This window comes from Nyctereutes procyonoides, unplaced genomic scaffold, assembly GCF_905146905.1.
Source record: "Nyctereutes procyonoides isolate TBG_1078 unplaced genomic scaffold, NYPRO_anot_genome, whole genome shotgun sequence".
In the NCBI taxonomy this organism is placed as follows: Eukaryota; Metazoa; Chordata; class Mammalia; order Carnivora; family Canidae; genus Nyctereutes; species Nyctereutes procyonoides.
Genome location: NW_026575117.1, coordinates 3,107,204 through 3,125,910, shown reverse-complemented (window position 1 = coordinate 3,125,910; position 18,707 = coordinate 3,107,204). Strand labels below are relative to the sequence as shown.

The 18,707-nt window shown below is 49.2% G+C and overlaps 1 protein-coding gene across 1 annotated transcript; it reads right to left on the bottom strand.

Annotated features, from left to right (window-relative positions):
- Positions 1 to 1,149: 1,149 nt before the first annotated feature.
- FCGR2B (Fc gamma receptor IIb) lies at positions 1,150 to 14,758 on the bottom strand. The gene is made up of 7 exons (XM_055334251.1): positions 14,504 to 14,758; positions 10,589 to 10,609; positions 9,038 to 9,292; positions 6,053 to 6,307; positions 5,241 to 5,363; positions 1,788 to 1,825; positions 1,150 to 1,705 (listed from the first exon to the last, which is right to left on the bottom strand). Exons 1-7 carry the CDS (start codon positions 14,559 to 14,561, stop codon positions 1,625 to 1,627), a joined length of 831 nt encoding a protein of 276 aa, XP_055190226.1. The 5' UTR covers positions 14,562 to 14,758; the 3' UTR covers positions 1,150 to 1,624.
- Positions 14,759 to 18,707: the final 3,949 nt, after the last annotated feature.

Here is an 18,707-nt window from a genome sequence, read left to right as displayed (position 1 = left end):
GTGGGGCCATAAAATGTATCACAAGGGCATCGGGGTAGCTCAGTCTGTTGAGCAACTGACTCCATTTCAGCTCAGGTCATCATCTCAGGGTCATGCGCTCAATCCCCAAATTAGGCTTCTCGCTGGGCATGGAGCCTGCTTAAGATCCTCTGCCCGTTCCCCACTCCACTTGCACACACCTACGTGCATGCACGCTCTTGCTCTCTCTTTTAAAATAAATAGAATACAATGTGTGTATTGGGGCGCCTGGGTGGCTCAGTCAGTTAAGCGACTGCCTTCAGCTCAGGTCATGATCTCAGGGTCCCGGGATCCAGCCCCGAGTAGATTTCCCTGCTCAGCAAGGAGTCTGCTTCTCCCTCTCCCTCTGCCCCTCTACCCCACTCATGCTCCCTCTCACTCTCTCTGTGTCAAATAAATAAATAAAATCTTAAAAAAAATAAAATAAAATGTGAATATCATAGAAAGCTACGGAAACTATACAGGAAAGGAAGCTGCTAAATCCTGAAAGCAAGAATGTCCCAAAAGGAAGTCATGAGAGTCCCAGGAAAACGAGGCTTCTCCAAGGGCACCCACCAAACCCCCAGAGAAGCTGTGAGTCATGTTTTTAACCTGCCAGGATGGCTTCTCTGAGAAGGTCACATCCTTCTGGTAAATAGAAGAGGCGCAGGAAGAGTCAGCAATCTCCACGGAGGACTCATCTGAAGCTTGGCTTCCTGAGAACTGGTTTTGCAAAACAAAGTGATTGTTTTCTTTGCCATGGGAGGAAGAGGAAGAAGACATGGGAACCAGAAGACAAATCCATTGGAAGAAGAGTATTAATTTTTTTATGTTTATTTATTCATCAGAGACACAAAGAGAGAAGCAGAGATATAGGCAGAGGAGAGGCAGCCTTCCTGCGGGGAGCCTGATGTGGGACTTGATCCGAGGACCCAGGGATCGTGACCTGAGCCAAAGGCAAATGCTCAACCACTGAGCCACCCAGGGGCCCCAAGAGTATTCAGTTTTAAGAAGAGGGACACTCTCCCTACACTCCAAATCTTCCCTCTCCCACACCTCCTACCTGTTACCACCTCCCCAAGATTTTTATCCTTGAGAAGAAACAGGTCAGTCCACACTCCAACCCACACAGCCTTTGGAAGGCAAAGGGCATGCTGTTTTTCTAGTATTTTATTATAAAATGTAATACATGATCTGTACAGAAAAATAAAGAAAATGAAAATCACCAATAATCTCATCACCCCGAAACCACCACTTCTAAGATGTTGGCAAACGTCAGTCTGTTTCAACATTCCTGAATCATATACACCTACATAATTTTTCTCAGGTAACCTATAACATAAGCCTTTCCCATGTTGCTACGATCTCCTAATCCAAGTAATTTGTATCTGCTTTGTGGATGTATGGAGAAGAGTCTAGATGGCGCGAAGTGCTGAGACACAGAAGGAACCAGTACAGTCTGTGACTTTGAGGACAGGGAGCCTTCAGGATTCACGCAGATGACCCTGGAAGGGTCCCCCTCCTTCTCTGGAGCTGTGGCATCCTCTTGTCTTTCCCACGGGGAACTCGGACCTGCGTCCCGGTCTCTCGGATTCTCTTCCCTGGGTCTCAGGCAAGTCGATGGAGACTAAATCTGGTTCTGGTAATCCGGGGCCTCTGTCTCCTCCTCCGGGTGCTGGAGGAGCGAGTAGGTGATGGTGTTCTCAGCCTGGAGATGGCAGAAGGGAGCAGTCACAGGGGTGGAGGCAGCAGGGGAGGAGGGGCAACGGGGGATGGCTGGGGTGGCTCACCTCAATTTTGGCAGCCTCTTCGGTATCAGTGACATTGGCTGTGGGCGGAAAGGACAGAGGTCAGAGGCGCCTGGGTGGGTTAAGCACCTGCCTTCTGCTCAGGTCATGATCTCGGGGTCCTGGGGTCGAGCCCTCTGCTCAGGGGGGCATCTGCTTCTCCCTCTCCCCCTGCCCCTCCTTCCGCTGCTCCTGCACTCAAGGTCGCATGAATTCGTGCTCTCCTTCTATCTTAAATGAATGAATGAGCGAATGCATGAATAAATAAGAACTGCAGGGCACTGCAGAAGAGGGCCTACCACTCTGGCAGGGAGGCCACAGAACCAGAGCCTGAACAGACACGAAACAAGGACCTGTAGGCCAAGAGCTTCGTGCGCTGCCCAGACTCCAGTTATACTTGAAGACAGCCAAGCGATTTAAAAGAAACTGTCACCAAAGATGGCTACCTTTCACATTTTCTTAAAAACAAGATGAATTTAGATAATAACCGGGTTTGGGGGTGGGGAGAGGAGGTGCAAGAGAGTGAGTCACACCCCGGCCACACTGGCAGAGGAAGTCCCTCATCTGTGCTGCGCGGTTTTCAGAGAATGGCTAGCTGACTTTTTCTCCAGCCAGCTTAAAAAAATAAATTAAAAAAAATAAAAAAAAAACAGCCAGCTTTAGGGATCTGAGATGTCGGGGAAGAGATGGGGGGTTGGATATTCAGCATCATAGGGAAGTAAAGTCCAGATTTTTGCCAACCGTGGTCTTCAGGGAGAGAAGACGGGGAGGGGGGGTGCTTTAGCCCTGGCCAGATGCAGCGCATCTTTGTCCCACTTTGAAGAATGTGATACTCCCTGACATTAAAAGGAAAGAAAGCGCAACAGTGAAAGCCAGGGAGGAAGAGGGAAGCAAGCAAACAAGCCAGGGCTTTCCCTGGTAAATAGCTAAAACACATCAATTTCCCACATGTTTTTTGCCAATGAATTCATTTTGCCAGTGTGAAAAGTAGTCCCAGTATCTGCAAAGCAGCATTCCTCAGGTGGGGGTGGGAGGGGGTGAGACAATGCATCTAGTGTCTCCACTCACCCCCTGGACACAGAGAGTCTCTGTTTCCCATGCTCCAGATTCTGGAACAAACCACCTCCCGAACTCTCCTTCCAATGCATTTCTCAACGATCCCAGCTCGCTGATGGGAAGCCATGAGCCCCGGTCCTGGCTGTGACATAAGTGCTTATGAAACATATTCGTGCCAGTGCAGACAGAGCCAAAACTCCAAGGGGCTGTTCTCCTGGTGTTTGGGCTCTTCTCTAGATCTGGTTTGGCCTGGTGGGGCCTCAGGCCCCCCATCCCCACTGGATGTGGCCAAGAACACAAAGGCCTGGCTCAAAGCACAGCGCGACAAGTGGCATTTTGCTCAAGCTCTCGAATCTGTTGGTTCCACTCTGAGTCACACTCCGGCCATCTGACACAGGGTCCTCGAGGGCCTCCTCTCCCTGTTTCTGCTGTCCAGGAGCCCCTCTGGAAAGTCCCAGGTTCCCTCGTGCTCCAGCTTCACTACAGAGCCAGGGCCAGGCTCATGTTTAATAAACTTAATGCACGCGGGCATCAGAGACAGACTTTGCCCAAAAATGAAGCCCCCTAGTGCACCCAGGCCCCTAGAACTTTCTCCATCTCAGATCTCCTCCTAATGCCCCACCCGTACCCCATCAACCCGGAGACAGGCTCCTCAACACGTCTGGGAATTATTCCCTCGGTCTCCCTCTCTTTCCCTCTTAATCCCCTTGGTCTGTCTTCCCACTCCCAACCTCTGTCCTGTGCCAGCTCTGCCCAACCCCACAGAGGGACCCAAATCTCCCTGACTTCCTGCCCTGGAAATGCCCCCAGCATCCCCAGCTCCCAAATGCACAGCCCTGCCCTCTCTATCTGCGACAGGCCGACAGGCCTGACAGGCCAGGCCGAGGAGTTAGTCTCAGAAGCGACCAAGCGATTGGAGCCCCTCCTCCTCCCGCCGCCCCCTCCCTCTCCCAGCTGGCAGCCCCCAGCCCAACTCACACAGGCCGCTGGCGCCTGCAGCCCCCACACGGGGAGGGCACTCACCTGCTGCCTCAGGGAGCCTCTCTCCCATTTCCCTGTGCTCAGGGCTTCCCAGGGGAGCTACGAGGAGGGGCACAGAGCAGGTTAGTAGGGTTATGGGGTGAGGCCTGAGTCCGCAGGCAAGGCCCAGGAGCAGGATTGGGTTAGAACCAACGGGCCCCCTCCCCCGCACATGCCTCCCCTCCTTGTGAATCTCCTATTTGTAGAGCATCAGGAACCAGGGCAGGTGCACGAGGCCAAGGTGCTTGGCCTTTGGGAGGTACTAGGAGTAGGCCCTTCTCCCTCAGGGGTGCGGGGTCTTTTCCCCCCTCTCTCTGGGCATCTCTAGACTTTGTCTCCAGGAAGCTCGCTTTCCAGTGCGATGAACTGTGACAATTTGCTTATTAGATTTCCAGAGCGCCTGGCCTCCTCCCTGCGCTCCTTGACATCGGTGCTAAGGGGCAAAGGACAGCTTTCCGGAGCCGGAGTTCGCGGGGCACCCCTGGGAGAAGAGCTCAGGGTGCCTCGGGCTGCTGGGCAAACTGTGCCGGTGCCTGGCCAGTGAGCCAGGTCTCCACCCACCCACCCCCACCCCCGGTCCCCCCACCCCAGTCTCACCAGCCCCAGAGCACAGCCTCCTGCTCTAACCTGCCCCCACCCCCCACCCCATGTGCCCACAGCACACGCCTTACACACCTTCCTTGCCTCCCCACCCACACCGCCCCGTGGCCACCCGCGCTCCCCGCGTCCCCGCCTTGGTCCTTAGGCCGGCAATGCTCTTCCAGCCTCTTCGCAGCTGCCTGCTACCCTTGGATGTCACCTCCTCCAGAAGGGTGACAGCTCTGTCATGTGCTGTCCCTTACGAACCAGGCCCGGCTAAGAGTTCAGCATCACTCGCCCTCATACAATCCTAGGGGTTCTCTTAGTGTCCTCATTTCTGGATGAAGAAACATGGGCCCAGAGACCCTGAACAACTCCCCCAAGGTCACCCCGCTGTGGCGCTGAGGTTTAAACCGGGACCGGGGGGTCCCACAACATGTGCTACGGCTGCCTTGGCTGCAAGCTTCTCCCTGGGCTCACGCCAGGCTTGGCGTAGGCTCTTGCGTCCCTCGTGTCCCCCTGTCAACCCCACCGCACCGTGAGCTCCTTGCGAGTGGAGACTGGCCTCCTCGAGGGCCGCCGTGCCCAGCGCAGGGCTTGACACATACGCAAGTGTTTTCAAGCCTCGTTGAATGAATCAATGAATCAATGAATCAATGAATGAATGAATGAATGAAATATGAGGCTATGTCTGAATTATAAGGATTCTCTTGGCCCAAAGAGGAGGGTACGGCAATGTTCCGGTTAGGGTCTTGGCCCAGTAGGAACTGACAGCAAGAGGAACCGAGAGAAGCCACAAACCTGAAGTTTGCTTTCGCCTGAGGCGGAGCCAGGCCACTACAGCAGCAAGGATGGCCACGACGGCCGTGCCAGCAACCGCAGACACAATTGTCATCACCACGGAGGAGTCACTCGAGTCGGATCCTGAGGAAGACAGACCTCAGGACAGGCTGTACCGTCCACCTCCCGTGCTCTTGCTCAGGGCTCCTCCCTAGGAGCTGCTTTGTGTCCGGGTCCCTTGTCCCTTGTCTGGGTCCTTCCCCCACCTCACCTGCACAGACCGGGCTGGGACTGGACTTGTGCCTCCCCCCACAGGTGTCTCCCCTAATCTAGTAAAGGCAGGCTACTGAGGGTGTAGGGGTGGAGGCAAGGGCTTCTGTCAGCCCTCCGAGAGAGCAGGGAGGGGGACCCGAAGCCTCCCCCAGGGGGAGGCACCACAACCGGATCCCGCAAGGCCTTGAACTGTCAGGGACATGCCATGCCTTGGGGAGTGAATGGGCCTAACATGAGACCTAAGAAGAAACAAGAAAACCTCAGGTTTCTGGAACGCCCGGGAGCTTAAGGAACTCCTTCCCTGTCCCTAGCACGGGGCCTGCGTTTCAGGGGCACACAGCCTTTCCACCTGTGGCCTGAAGCTGAGGGCTCCAAGCCCCAGCCCCTACTGCTGCCCAGGGCCAATATTTCTCAAGGCCCCCAGTCCTCCCTGCTTTGCCTCAGTGGCCAACTGTTTGGGCCATGGCATTTCTCAGACCTCCAAGTAGACCCATATGACCTTGGCCATAATTGTCCGGCCCCTGATCATCATCCTTCCTTCATCGCAACAGAGTTCCCACCTTGGACAGTGATGGCCACAGGCTGTGACAAGCGCAGCATCTGCCCTATCATCCCTGTGCAGTGGTAGTGGCCACTGTGACTGAGGTTTGCTTCTGGGATGAAGAATGTGGAATTCAGAGAAGAAAACTGCTTGGATTTTCCATTCTGGAAGAATGTGATCTTGTACAGAAGCTTGTTCTTCCAGCTGTGGCACCTCAGCCTGATGGACTCCCCCTTCTGGAACACCAGGCGAGGGGTCTGGAGCAGCAGCCAGTCTGAAAGACACAAAGGGACCCTAGGACCCGGGAGGTCTTGACTCAACTCTGAGACCATCCTTACCAGTGGGACTCAGTGTGTGGAGGGAAGAGCTTAAGTTTGGAATCCAGTGGCTCTGGCCTTAATGCTGGCTCCATCGTTTGGGAGCTCTACGGTCTTGGGCCTCTTCTGGGCCTTGGATTCCTCCTCTGTGAAAATGGACATAACAACATTAGGCATCTACAGTCGTGCCTGGCACAGGGTAGGAGTTCAGGTTATGCCTGTCTTCTCTTTCCTGTCCTGGGAGAAGGCAGCAACAGCCCTGTCCTGCCCAATAGGCTCCTGCAGGAAGGATACAAGAGAGTCCTGGGTACAGTCCTTCCCTGAGGGAGGAAGGAGAGGGACCCAGTCTGACCTAGAAGATGACAGGTGAGGGGACACAGCAGAGACATGTCTTTCAGGAGAGTAGGAAGTCACGGAGATCCAACAAGTACTAGCTTGTTGGGTGTATGTTGGTTAATGTGGAGTTTCACTGCAGCAGGGTCTTTAAAGGTGTGTCATCACCCTACTGTGTACTTTTTCCCTCCCAATTTTTATCCCTTTACCAAGGAAGAAAAAATAGTATTTTTGTTGTATAATAGAGCCTAAGGGGGATATTTGTACTGCTGACCTCAGCTCACGTACATCTTTACCCTAAAGCTGGAGGCCAGCGCTGAGCTGGAATTGGAAAGAGAGGTGAGGTACAAGAAAAGAGCAGAATTAGAAGGGGGGCACCTGGGGGCTCAGTTGGTTAAGCGTCTGCCTCCGGCTCAGGTCGTGATCTTGGGGTTTTGGAATGGGGGTCGGGTCTTCTCTGCTCAGTGGGGAATCTGCTTCTCCCTCTCCCTCTGCCCCTCCCCCCCACTCATGCTCTCTCTCGCTCTCTCTCTCAAATAAATAAAATCTTAGAAAAAAAAAAGAATTAGGGGATCCCTGGGTGGCTCAGCAGTTTAGCGTCTGCCTTCGGCCCAGGGAGTGATCCTGGAGACCCGGGATCGAGTCCCACGTCGGGGTCCCTGCATGGAGCCTGCTTCTCCCTCTGCCTTGTCTCTGCCTCTCTCTCTCTCTCTCTCTCTCTCTCTCTCCTCTCCCCTCCCTCTTTCTCTGTGTCTCTCATGAGTAAATAAAATCTTTTAAAAGAATAAATGAGGGAGAACCCAAAGAAGATGCCAAAGTTGCCATGTAGCACCAGCAACCAATTCCTGCCCTTCTCTTTCGCCTCGGCCATCCCCGCAGTAGAAGACGTGGGTCATCAGAAGGCTCTTTCCTTCGCTGCAAAGTCTCTGCTGGTACCAGTTACAACCCGGATGATGGGGGTGTCTGCCTTCGGCTGGTCCGTGCGACCTTAGCCCTTAGCCCTCCCCGCGGACACCTGTCTTGGCGCGGATCTTGAGAACAGGGGCCAGCTTAATGTTCGTGGCATTCATTCATGAGATGTTCCTCAAGCATCCATCAGTCTGGGAACGAAACTCCTCTGCAGCCTCCTGGAAGCCTTGCAGAGAAGCCATAAATGCCCACATCTCCTTCACAAGCCTGTGGCTACACGGGGACACGCTCAGTCTCAGGGGTGGGATGCCCTCACTGTGCTTTTGAGGAAAATTTAGGAATCAGGTGAGGGAAAGGGCCCAATGAAGAGTAACAGTGACAACATTCATCATAGTCACATGATGACTTTTCTTTTAATTTTATTTACTTATTCATGAGAGACACAGACAGAGGGAGAAGCAGGCTCCCTGAGGGGAGCCCAACATGGGACTCGATCCCAGGTCTCCAGGATCATGCCCTGACCCAAAGGCAGACGCCCAACTGCTGAGCCACCCAGGGATCCCACTTGATGGCTTTTCTTTATGGAGAAGTTACTTTTTGCCAGAAGCTTTGTAAAATCATTTATCTGTTTAGTAAATGTTTATTAAGCCCTGCCCTTGTCGGGGGCTGGAAATGCAAACATAGTTAAAACATAACTTTCGGGGGGCACCTGGGTGGCTCCGTCGGTTAAGCATTCAACTCTTGGTTCCGGGTCAGGTCATGATCTCAGGGTTGCGAGATCGAGGCCGTGTTGGGCTCTGTGCTGGGCGTAGAGCCTGCTTGAGATTCTCTCTCTCCCTCTGCCTCTGCCCCTCCCTTCCTCCCTCTCTCTCTCCCTTCCTCCTTCTTTCTAATAAAAAAAAAAACCCACAACTTTCAGGTCAAGTCGCATAGATAGCAGGGGGCGGGGAAATGCTGATTATCACCAGACCTGGGGAGGGAGGCATTAATACCCGCACAAGTAGACCAGGAGTCAAACCCAATGGCAGGCAAATCACCATAGTCACATGGCTAGTAGTGCCCAGGCTGAGGGCCCAGCTGTGGTCTGTTTATGCTTCATGATAGCCACAAAAATGGGTTTTTATGCAGTCAGATTTTCCTTCTGCTGCTCTCATACCCCTGGTGTTTCTTTGTAGCCTGGTAACCTTCTTGCTCCATCAGGACTGAGGCAAAACAACCTAACATATTCTGAGGAATCTCAGGACCATCCACCGCCACCACACATGCTAAGCAAAGGGAGTGGATGAAAAGGGAAGTGAGTGGATGAAAACATCTTCAAACAACTCACCACGATGCTTTCCAGTAAACAGGCTGCTGCCCCCCCTTCCCTCAAAAGCTCTGCCATGTAAGCAGATTTCATCTTTCCTTGTCCTCCCAGACACTCCCCTGGGCCTTCCTCCACTGACCGGAAGTCACATCCAGATGCACAGGGTCACTGACGCTGGTCTGGTACATCTGGCATCTGTACTCCCCACTGTCCTGTTTTTTGGCCTCAAAGCTGTAGTTGGACTGGACCAGGATTGGGAGGAAGCTCCCATTATGGTACCACTGGGTGTGCTCCTCAGCTCTGTGGGCCCCCTGGCACTTCAGAGTCACGGAGTCACCCTGGAGTACGTTGATCCACGGAGGCTCGAGGTCCAGGACAGACTTCGGGAGACCTGCTGGGTGGCAGAGAGAAGATGAAGCTGAAGCAAAGGGAGCCCCAAGATCCTAGGCAGGCCCCGGATTCCAGACAGTGAAGCACCTCTGGTCCTGCTGGGGACATCAAGAGTGGAACCCAGAACTGTTCTGTAGCTGTAACTAATTCCTCTCACTCATACATCCCGCCGCAGGGGCCCTCGGGAAGCCAGGTGCTCTCAGGGAGCTTGACCATTCCTCAGACAGAGAGCAAAACGTAAGAGAAAGGGAGAGAGGGGCCAGGCAAACACTCTAGAAACACTAGAACATCCTGGAACACTCTAGGATGACTCACTAGGGGTCATCCTAAACAGTTCTTCCTTCCTTCCTTCCTTCCTTCCTTCCTTCCTTCCTTCCTTCCTTTCCTTCTCTCTCTCTCTCTCTCTCTCTCTCTCTCTCTCACACACACACACACACACACACACACACACTACACATCCATACCTTTTTTGGAACTCACTTTTTTCCCCTGTGAACTGAGGCATTTTGGGCACTAGTGGATAAACTCTAGAGCCAGATGAAGACAAGTGGGGGCAGCTGGTGGAGGTGTCGGCATGAGTCAGACATCAGGTTTCTATTCTGACCTGATGTCAATCTTTGTCCCTTAGAATAGACCTGTCCTGGCACCAAAGTACAGAGGAGTCTCTGTGGCCTCAGAAAGAAAAAGAAAGAAAGGCTGGAGGTCTAGTCTAAGGAGCCCTGGGGTCAGTGCCCCAGGGAGAACTGCATCCCCATCCCCTCCCTGGGAGCCTGGGAGGTAGGGAGCTTCCTAGTATTGAGAAAGGAGTGCGCAGCAGCATGTACTTCACCGAGGTGCAATCAATCAATCAATCTCTTCCTATTTCTGTTCAGAGAACAAGGCCCTGAAGCCCTCAGAGGCATGCAAAGTGGAGGATTTATCAACACATGGAGATAATCTAGGCAGATGATGGGATTTCGCGTGCAGCTAAAACGAAAAATGTTTGGGCTCTTGATTTTACTGAGAGAGGGGGGTGAGTTATTTTCTGGGACAATATCTGTGATGTCTCACCCTCTCAGAACCAGAAGGGTTAAAGCACCTGTGCACCACGGCTGCCTATCCTCTGCTTCTCTGAGAGGAGGGGAAAGAGAAAGGAGACAGGTAAAGGGTCAGGGCATCTCCTGGGAGCATTACTCCTTCCTGGCTCCACCTCAGTCCTGGGTTACTGGTGCTTTCTAGGTGCATTCACCTCCAGGCGGGGTGCTGGGAGCACAAGAAGAGGGTAGCTGGGGGAGGGAGAGGATGTGGGTGGAGTACTTACCAGGTGTCCCAGCGACTGGAGCTGTTTAAGAGAGAAAGCAAAGATCAGCCCAGGGTTTAGATTTGATGACTCATCATTACAAGAATCACTTCCAAAAAAAAATCCCCTCCATGCAAATCTCCTTAACTCCCTTGCCCTTCTCTGTCTCTGTTAAATCCAACTGTACAGTCCACACCTTTACTTGTTCAGCTCTGTGGTACTAAAATGACCACACAAGCAGGCAATGGGTGTCTCTATAAATCAATGGTCACCATATTCAAAAGGGCACTGAACTGCCAGTTTGACACTTTCTCTAGTAAATCTGCTCTATGGCTTTCAGCAGTGACACTCATCTTTTCCTCATTCTCAAAACTTTCCTGTCTTCTGCCTCCAATCCCTTCTTGCCTAAAGTGGATGCCTTTCCTTCATACTTCACAGAAAATAAAAGCAGTTAGACAGGAAATCTCACACCTTCCCCCAATTCAAATGTCTAACCTCTCTGCCCCTCTGCCCAACTTCCTTTCTTGCTGTTCACTGGGGGAAGTCTCGGTCCTCCTCTCCATGGTCACTCTCTATCCTGGTTCACAATCCCTATCACCCTCACAAGGATTTCCCCCTCTCTGTTATTCCCACCCTCTTCTGCATCCCCAATTCCTTCTTAGCTGGATCTTTCCCATCAACATAAGCATTTTCCAGGATCTTTCGTTAAAAAAAAAAAAAAAGCTTGATCCCACCTATAATTCCAAAATTATTCCTTTGCTCCCTTTCATAGCCAGATTTCTCTTTTTTTTCTACATTGTCTGCGCTCATTTATACTCCTTCCATTCTCTGCAATTTGGACTCTGCCTTTTTTTTTTTATGATAGACACACAGTGAGAGAGAGAGAGGCAGAGACACAGGCAGAGGGAGAAGCAGGCTCCATGCACCGGGAGCCCGACGTGGGATTCGATCCCGGGTCTCCAGGATCACGCCCCGGGCCAAAGGCAGGCGCCAAACCGCTGCGCCACCCAGGGATCCCTGGACTCTGCCTTCTTAAGTCCACTACTTTTCTTTCCCATTCTTCCCAGACAAGTGTACATCTTCACCATCTCCCCCGTTACTCATGCTTGAAAACTGTAAGTCATCTTTATTTCCCTCTCTCTCCTGAGCCTCTTTCCTTCACATCAGTGAATCTTGTTGATTCTGCTTCTGACTCATGCCCTGAGTCCATCAACTTCGCTCCCTACTCACGGCTACCATTCTAGTTTAAGTCCCCATCAACTTTCTCTTGCTTCCCAACTCCTCTCCTCATTCCTTTGTCCCCTATAATCCACTTCCCATAGAAAGGCTAGAGTTGTCTTTAAAATATCAGGTCAGATAATATCACTCCCTTGATTAGAAGCCTTCAAAAGCCTTCCTCTGCTCTTGAAATAAAAGTACATCTTTACAAGGCCGCATGGGACAAGGGTCTTACTCACCTCTCCCGCCTCATCTCAAGCCCCTCTTCCTCCATTCATTGAGCTCCCATAACACCAGCCTTGTTTAAATTCTTCACACTTGGAGCTTTTGTGTTTGTTGATCCCTCTTCTCTAGACCTGTTTCCTTTGTCTCTTCAAATAGCTAGATCCTTGCCATACTCAGAGTCCCAGCTCAAGTGTCACCTCCTCAGAAAATGCACTCCATATCATTTTATTTAAGTAGGCTGCCCTTTCTTCTTCCCCACAAAAACTACTCTTATCAAAGTATCCTGTTTACATATTCATGGCCCTTTCCAATGTATATTTATTCCTGTGTGTCTGTCTATATGTTGTTTATATCTCCTAGGAGAATACAAGCACAAAGAGGGCAGTAGCCATATCAATTTTATTTGCCAATGCTCTGGAAATCACTTATTGAATGAGTCTAGGTGGGAGATAGGAGGGGCCACAGTTGTATTGACAATAGGAATTGAAAAAGACACGCACATGAGAGAAATTTAAGGGGCAAAACTGAGGAAACCTGGCACTTGATGAGAGTGGGGGTAATGTAAGTGGATGGCTGGGAACAAGGTTACTTGTGCTCACACCTATATAACTGTTTGTAAGAAACGTACATATCATTGCGGAGAGGTCCAACCAGCAGGTGAAAACATAAAATGTAGTTGACATAAGCAAGAAAGACAGGTTTGGAAGTTGTCGACATAGAAGTGATAACTAAAAAACAGGGTATGTCAGGTTGGCAAGCGGGACAGTAAATAGGGAGCAAATAAAGAAGTAGAGCCTAAGAGGAGGGGTAGAGGAGAAACAAGAAAGAGATGAGAAGAGTCTAGAGAAGTCATCAGCCATGTATTCATTCCACATTCAACAAATGGTCGTGAATACACACTCAATAGAGTCATTGTAAGGGAGACAAAGTCTTTGTGCTTTATATCAGGAAGGCTGTCTGTCTTGTTCTTTGGTAAATCTCCCAAGTCCTAGAATAGGGCCTGTTCATAGCAATTATTTAATGTTTAAGCAAGGCAGTTTGTGGAATCTGTAGAAAGTGGGAAATGCAGTGCCTGGTTGTAGAGGAAGATCCACTTGGGCCAATGGGAACATGGTTAAGAGGGTAGGATTGGGGCCTTAGTTAGCAGGCAATGGAGCAGCACCGGAGGCATTTCTGAAGTTCAGTGACTCAGCTATAGCTGTACTTGAAGATGTCATGGCCTTGGTGTGCAGCACAGATTCAGAGTAGAGGAGACAGGAATAGTTGAGATGGGATCAGAGGCTGTTGTAGAAGTTGAGTTATTGAGTGATGAAGGCCTAAATATTGCGGTCCAAATAAGAATGGGGAAATGGAGCACATCCTTGGTGACTTAGCAAAAAGGCAAATGGAAGAAAATATCAAGTTGTGTCCAAGAGTCTGGCCCAGGTGACTCTATCAGCAGAGATGGAGAAGCATATCACCTCTCCAGGCCCGAGCTTCTTCACATGAAAAATGAGATAGTTTAATGCTCCTTTTACCTGTTATTCTACTTCAGTCCATTTTGTCCTGCTCAGGAAGGAATACTCTCTCTTCCTCACCTCTACCTCCTAACCCCGTATCATTCAGCATTGAGGGCCAAGGGCTTCCAGAGATGACCAGATTTTATTATAAGTCATAGCACCTATCTTGAGAGGGACTACATGTCTTCCTCTGGGGCCATCCTAAGGTGTATTTGAGGGTAGAAACTCTAGGAATTGAGCTTAGAGAGACAATCCTGGTAATAGGGCTCCCCTAGTTGGCCTCCTTAGACTTCCTCCCACCATCTGGACCTAGGACCCCGAATTTCTCGCTGATTAGAGCCAGGACCTTTCCCAATGCGTGTGTAGTACAAGGAAGCATGCATGATTTCTCTGGTCCTATGATTGACGATTCCAGAAATGCCCGGGTTTTGAGTTCTCTGAGTCCCTGTTCCCTGGATAACCCAGACCCTTTTGTGCTTCTTCCCAGGGGAATCTAACACATACACAGAATAGGGTTCTGCTGCCTAAAGTGGCTTCAGGGGCACAGAGAATGGGTACTGCCCCACCACGAAGTGCCCTATTGCTTCCTGCCCACCCCTCGTCCAAGACAACATCCGCACTCCCATCTAAGATTTGGTCCCTGTGAAACACAGATTTCTAAGGAAAGGAAGCACCCTGGCCACTCATTAGCCACTCAAGTCTAGGTCACTGGGCTTTCCTCAGAGCAGGTTCAGATGTAGGTAGCAGCAGGACATCAGGGACCTGGCTGCCCAGGGATATTGGGCAAAAGACACTGAAAACAACAACTACTCTGCCAATTTCGTCATTTGCCCAAGCCAGTGGTTTGATCTTCATCAGCCTCTTGACCCTCCCCATTCTCCTGATCGCTTCCCTGCTACCCCTCATCCTTGCCCAAGCTCAGCCCAACCCAGGTAGCAGCAGCTGAGTTAGGAAAGTGCACCTGCCTCCGCCCCACCGTGAGGACAGGACTCACCCAGGAGTAGCAGAGCTGCCCACAGTAGCATGTCACCCAAACGACGAAGGCAGGGCATGCAACCAGCCTGGTCACTATCAGCAGCAGGGAGGGAGAGGACCGAGAGGTCCTGGCACACGTCAGCTCTAGCAGCACCAGTGTGGCAGGCACAGGCTTCTCTTGAGACTTGACAGATTCCACCCCAGAGGACAGACAAATTCTGAAATCCAAAAGAGGAAGTGAAAAGAAATGTTGTTTTATCACAGGCTCCTCCCCTTCCACCGTTTTTCCTCTCAACTGTTCCCTCCCAGAAGATTCAGAGCTTCCCAGAATGGATCTGGCTCAGCCCAATTCCAAATTCACAGAAATTTTAGAAACTGGGAAACAACTTCCTCTTCTTTTGGGACACAGCTGGGCTCAACCTCTGGGAGTAAGAAGGGAATGATCACCCAAACTCAGCTCAGAACCTCCTATCTCTTCATCTCTTTATTTCTCTTTAGATAAGGCAACTGAACAGAATAAACAGCCAGTCTTCTCTGACTTCAAGTTTCATTTGGAGGCCCTGGTGCTCCTGAAACTGACGGGGGGCGGGGTGGGGGGACTTGGGGCCACCCACCATTATTTGATTTTCTTTGGTATTATAATCCCTGACTTACTACTCATGGGCTGTGGAGCAAGAACAAGGATATGTGTCAGGGTGGCAATAGGATGATTAGACTCATCCTCTTAGTCTCCTCTGGTATCATTCTTCTTTTTTTTTTAAGATTTATTTATTTATTTGATAGAGCACGCATGCAGTGGCAGGGGGAATGATGGAAGAAGATTGGGTTGTTGCTATAGCTGATGTGAAATGTATAGCTAGAAATAGTCCTGTTAGGATTTGTAGAATTAGATACAAGTCAAAAACAAGAGTTGGACGCCCAACTGACTGAGCCATCCAGGCAAACCTGGCATTCATCCTTTTGCTTGTTCCTTCAGCAGATGTCTTTTGAACCCTAACTTGTGCCCTGGTTCTTTACCTTTACTTATTCCCATCACTTTTCCTATCACTATGGCATGGTGAAGGAGCTTGGGCCTTGGAGCTATATAAGTCTAGTTTTGAATGTCAGCTAGCTTCTCACAAGCTCAGATTACTTGTCTATAAAAATGAAGGTGGTCATGCCTACCTTGCACGCAGGATTTCTCAGCCTCAGTGCTTTTGACACTTGGGGCCAAATAGTTCTCATTGGGGAACTATTGTGAGGAACTGTCCTGTACATCGTAGAATGATTACCAGCATCTCTGACCCCACCCACTAGATGCCAGTGGCACCCCCTAGTTGTGAAAACAAAAATGTCTCTAGACTGTGACAAATGTTCTCTCAAAGGCAAAACTGCCCCTCATTGAGAATCACTGCACTCAAGGCTTTTGGAAAAGAAAAGAAAATTTGAGTACTAGCAGAGCGTGTGGTGCATCATGCATATCCAGTGAAGGCCAGTTTCCTTTTCCTGCTTTCTGCCATCATCCTCATCACCATTTGTTCACCTTCAACATCCCCAGAATATAAGATCCTCTTCTTGGGGCCCCTTCCTGGAGCCTCTTTCCCAAGTGCCCTCACAGGAAGTAAGCTGTGTGACTCAAGGAAGTAAGACTGTAAAATCTCTTCTCATACCTGTGATCTTCAGAAACTTCAACAGCCTCAGCCCATCAACCACAGGATCTTACTACTGGCCCCAGTCAGGGCCCCTACCCCAATCTACCTCCAGCCCTATCTGATTTTTAGGTGAATTTCTTGCCCAGTGACAAGAGTCCAGTGATCTGACATCAATACTTCAAAAATATCATTAGAAACTGATAAAATAAACGTGTATATCAAGATGGAAGATATACACAAGATGGAAGCCCCACTGCCGGTGGCCTGGCCCATGTCACAAAATCTAAACCTAAGTCAGCCTGTGCTTACAGGAAACACCTGTCAAGGAAACCTCACATACACCAATCACAATCTTCCAACTCAGCTTTAGCTAACTTACCTTATCCTAGGACATAAGACCTGCTGTCCTTATAGGGAAATCCCCAACCTTCCAGCTGATCAAGTCATTTCCTAATTGACTCCTCTAATACTCTATAAAACTCACTTTTCCACCAAATCCCTCAGGAAGAATGCTCCACTATTTGTGAGGCACTGTACTTCCCAATCCATGGACAGTTTTCCCTTAAATAAAGGACATCAAATTTCTTATTAATTTGTTTTAGTTTGGGGGCACCTCAGTGGCTCAATGGTTGAGAGTCTGCCTATGGCTCAGGTCATGATCCCGGGGATTGAGGCCTGCATGGGGTCCCCGCAGGAAGCTTGCTTCTCCCTCTGCCTATATGTTTGCCTCTCTCTCTCTCTTTCTCTCTCATAAATAAATTAAATGTTTTAAAAAATTGTTTTAGTTTTGTCATTTGACAGTTTTGGCAATGAGGATGGGATCCCAAGACTATTGCTGAAGATTCTGGGGTTGGTGCCTAGATGCCTGTGAGGGTCCCCCCAGAGCCATTTTGGTTTGCTACCTCTTTGGCTGCTTTCTGGATCTCTGGTAAACTTTTTTTCAGATTGAGCTCTGCCTGTTTCATATGCTGAGCTCTTCAAGTTTGTTTGTTCTAATCCTACCAGGTGGAAAATTGGGGTGTGAGAGACTGGATTTTTCATGATGAGACCTAATGAGTCACAACATTTGGGTTTGGAGCCTACTTTGTCTGCAAAGTACCTTTTAGAGGTACTACAGGTCTCATGGACTATGCTCAGGCAGCCTGAAACAGTAAATCTGGTTGAAATAGGGAGGATTACTTCAACAAGGGAAAATAATGGGTCCTCCTCAATCAAAAGAAAGTATGATTGTAGCCCTTAGGGACCCATAAGGCTCAAGGCAAGTCCACAGCATAAACAACTGGAGGACATGAGGAAATAAATGAAGACAAGAAATTTGGACCTTTTTGACCAATAACCCATCAAAATCTAAGTAGGCACAAGCCAGAGTATTAAAATTCATTCAAGGGGCACCTGGCTGGTTCAGTCTGTAGAGCATGTGACTCTTGATCTTGGGGTTGTAAATTTGAGCCCCACGTTGCATGTGGAGATTACCTAAAAATAAAATATTTTCTAAAAAATAAAATAAAATCCATTCAAGTGTCTGTCACTATAAAGAAATATTTGTGGGGGTGGGGGTGAAGGGGGTGGATATTCTTGTTAAAAGCATAATTGGTCTATTGCTGATGAGAATCTTGGAAGCCATACCACAAAATACCTTTTAAGGACTTAAAAGCTGTTAAAGCATTTACTACCCAAATCTAAGATTCCCATGCTAGGATAAGTTGGTTAGGGAACAAGTTAGATTGACACTAGGTCACCTGCCAACCCAAGAAAATACCCAAGCAGTGATATAACTGTAAAACACCACACAATCCTCAACCCAGTAGCACATCCCTCTTAGTTATTAATTTGGCTATAAGAGACCTAAGGCGTAGCTTAAAGAAATGAGGTCCTTAATTTGAAAGAATCAAGCATGTCACCTTCCAGCATACTTGCTTATTTGGTGTATAAGAACCATGGTCCTGAAAAAAAAATAAAAATAAAAAAAATTAAAAAAAAGAACCATGGTCCTGGAAGCTGTAGGCTTTTATAGAAGCTGCCACCTATAAAAATGGCAAAATCTCACTAAGATAAGCTATAATTACAATGGCTATCATTGAAAACATTTAGTTAGACAAGATCATTCATTTAAGAGGTACACTTGAAAGTAAACTTTCCAACTCAAACATAATAAGCTACTTAATTTTTTATTTTATTTTATTATTTTATTTTTTAAAGATTTTTTTATGTATTCATTTGAGAGAGAGAAAGAGGGGAAAAAATAGAGGGGGTGGCAGAGGGAGAAGCAGCCTCCCCGCTGAGCTGGGAGCCTGATGTGGGGCTCAATCCCAGGATCCTGGGATCAGGACCTGAGCTGAAGGCAGATGTTTAACCAACTGAGCCACCCAGGAACCCCGGGCTACCTATTTTAATTAGTCTGCAGAAGTTTCCAAAAGTCTTTTAAGATTCTGAAAGAAGTTCATTGACAGATTCACTGCAAAAGGCTAATTAAAAATGAAAGACTCAAGAGGTACCCAAAGCAAAAGCCTATGAGACCAACACGACTAAAACTATTTCCCTCTATTTTTTTAACTTGAGTACTCATAGTCTACTAGTCCTCTATCCAAATTG

What these genes read in the sequence shown, in the direction of transcription:
- FCGR2B (XM_055334251.1), bottom strand. Translation starts at nt 14,561, where the DNA reads ATGCCCTGCCTTCGTCGTTTGGGTGACATGCTACTGTGGGCAGCTCTG. An exon ending in TCCAGTCGCTGGGACACCTG is followed by an intron (nt 9,293 to 10,588) that starts GTAAGTACTCCA and finishes TCTGCCACCCAG; the next exon opens with CAGGTCTCCCGAAGTCTGTC. An exon ending in GCATCTGGATGTGACTTCCG is followed by an intron (nt 6,308 to 9,037) that starts GTCAGTGGAGGA and finishes TGTGTCTTTCAG; the next exon opens with ACTGGCTGCTGCTCCAGACC.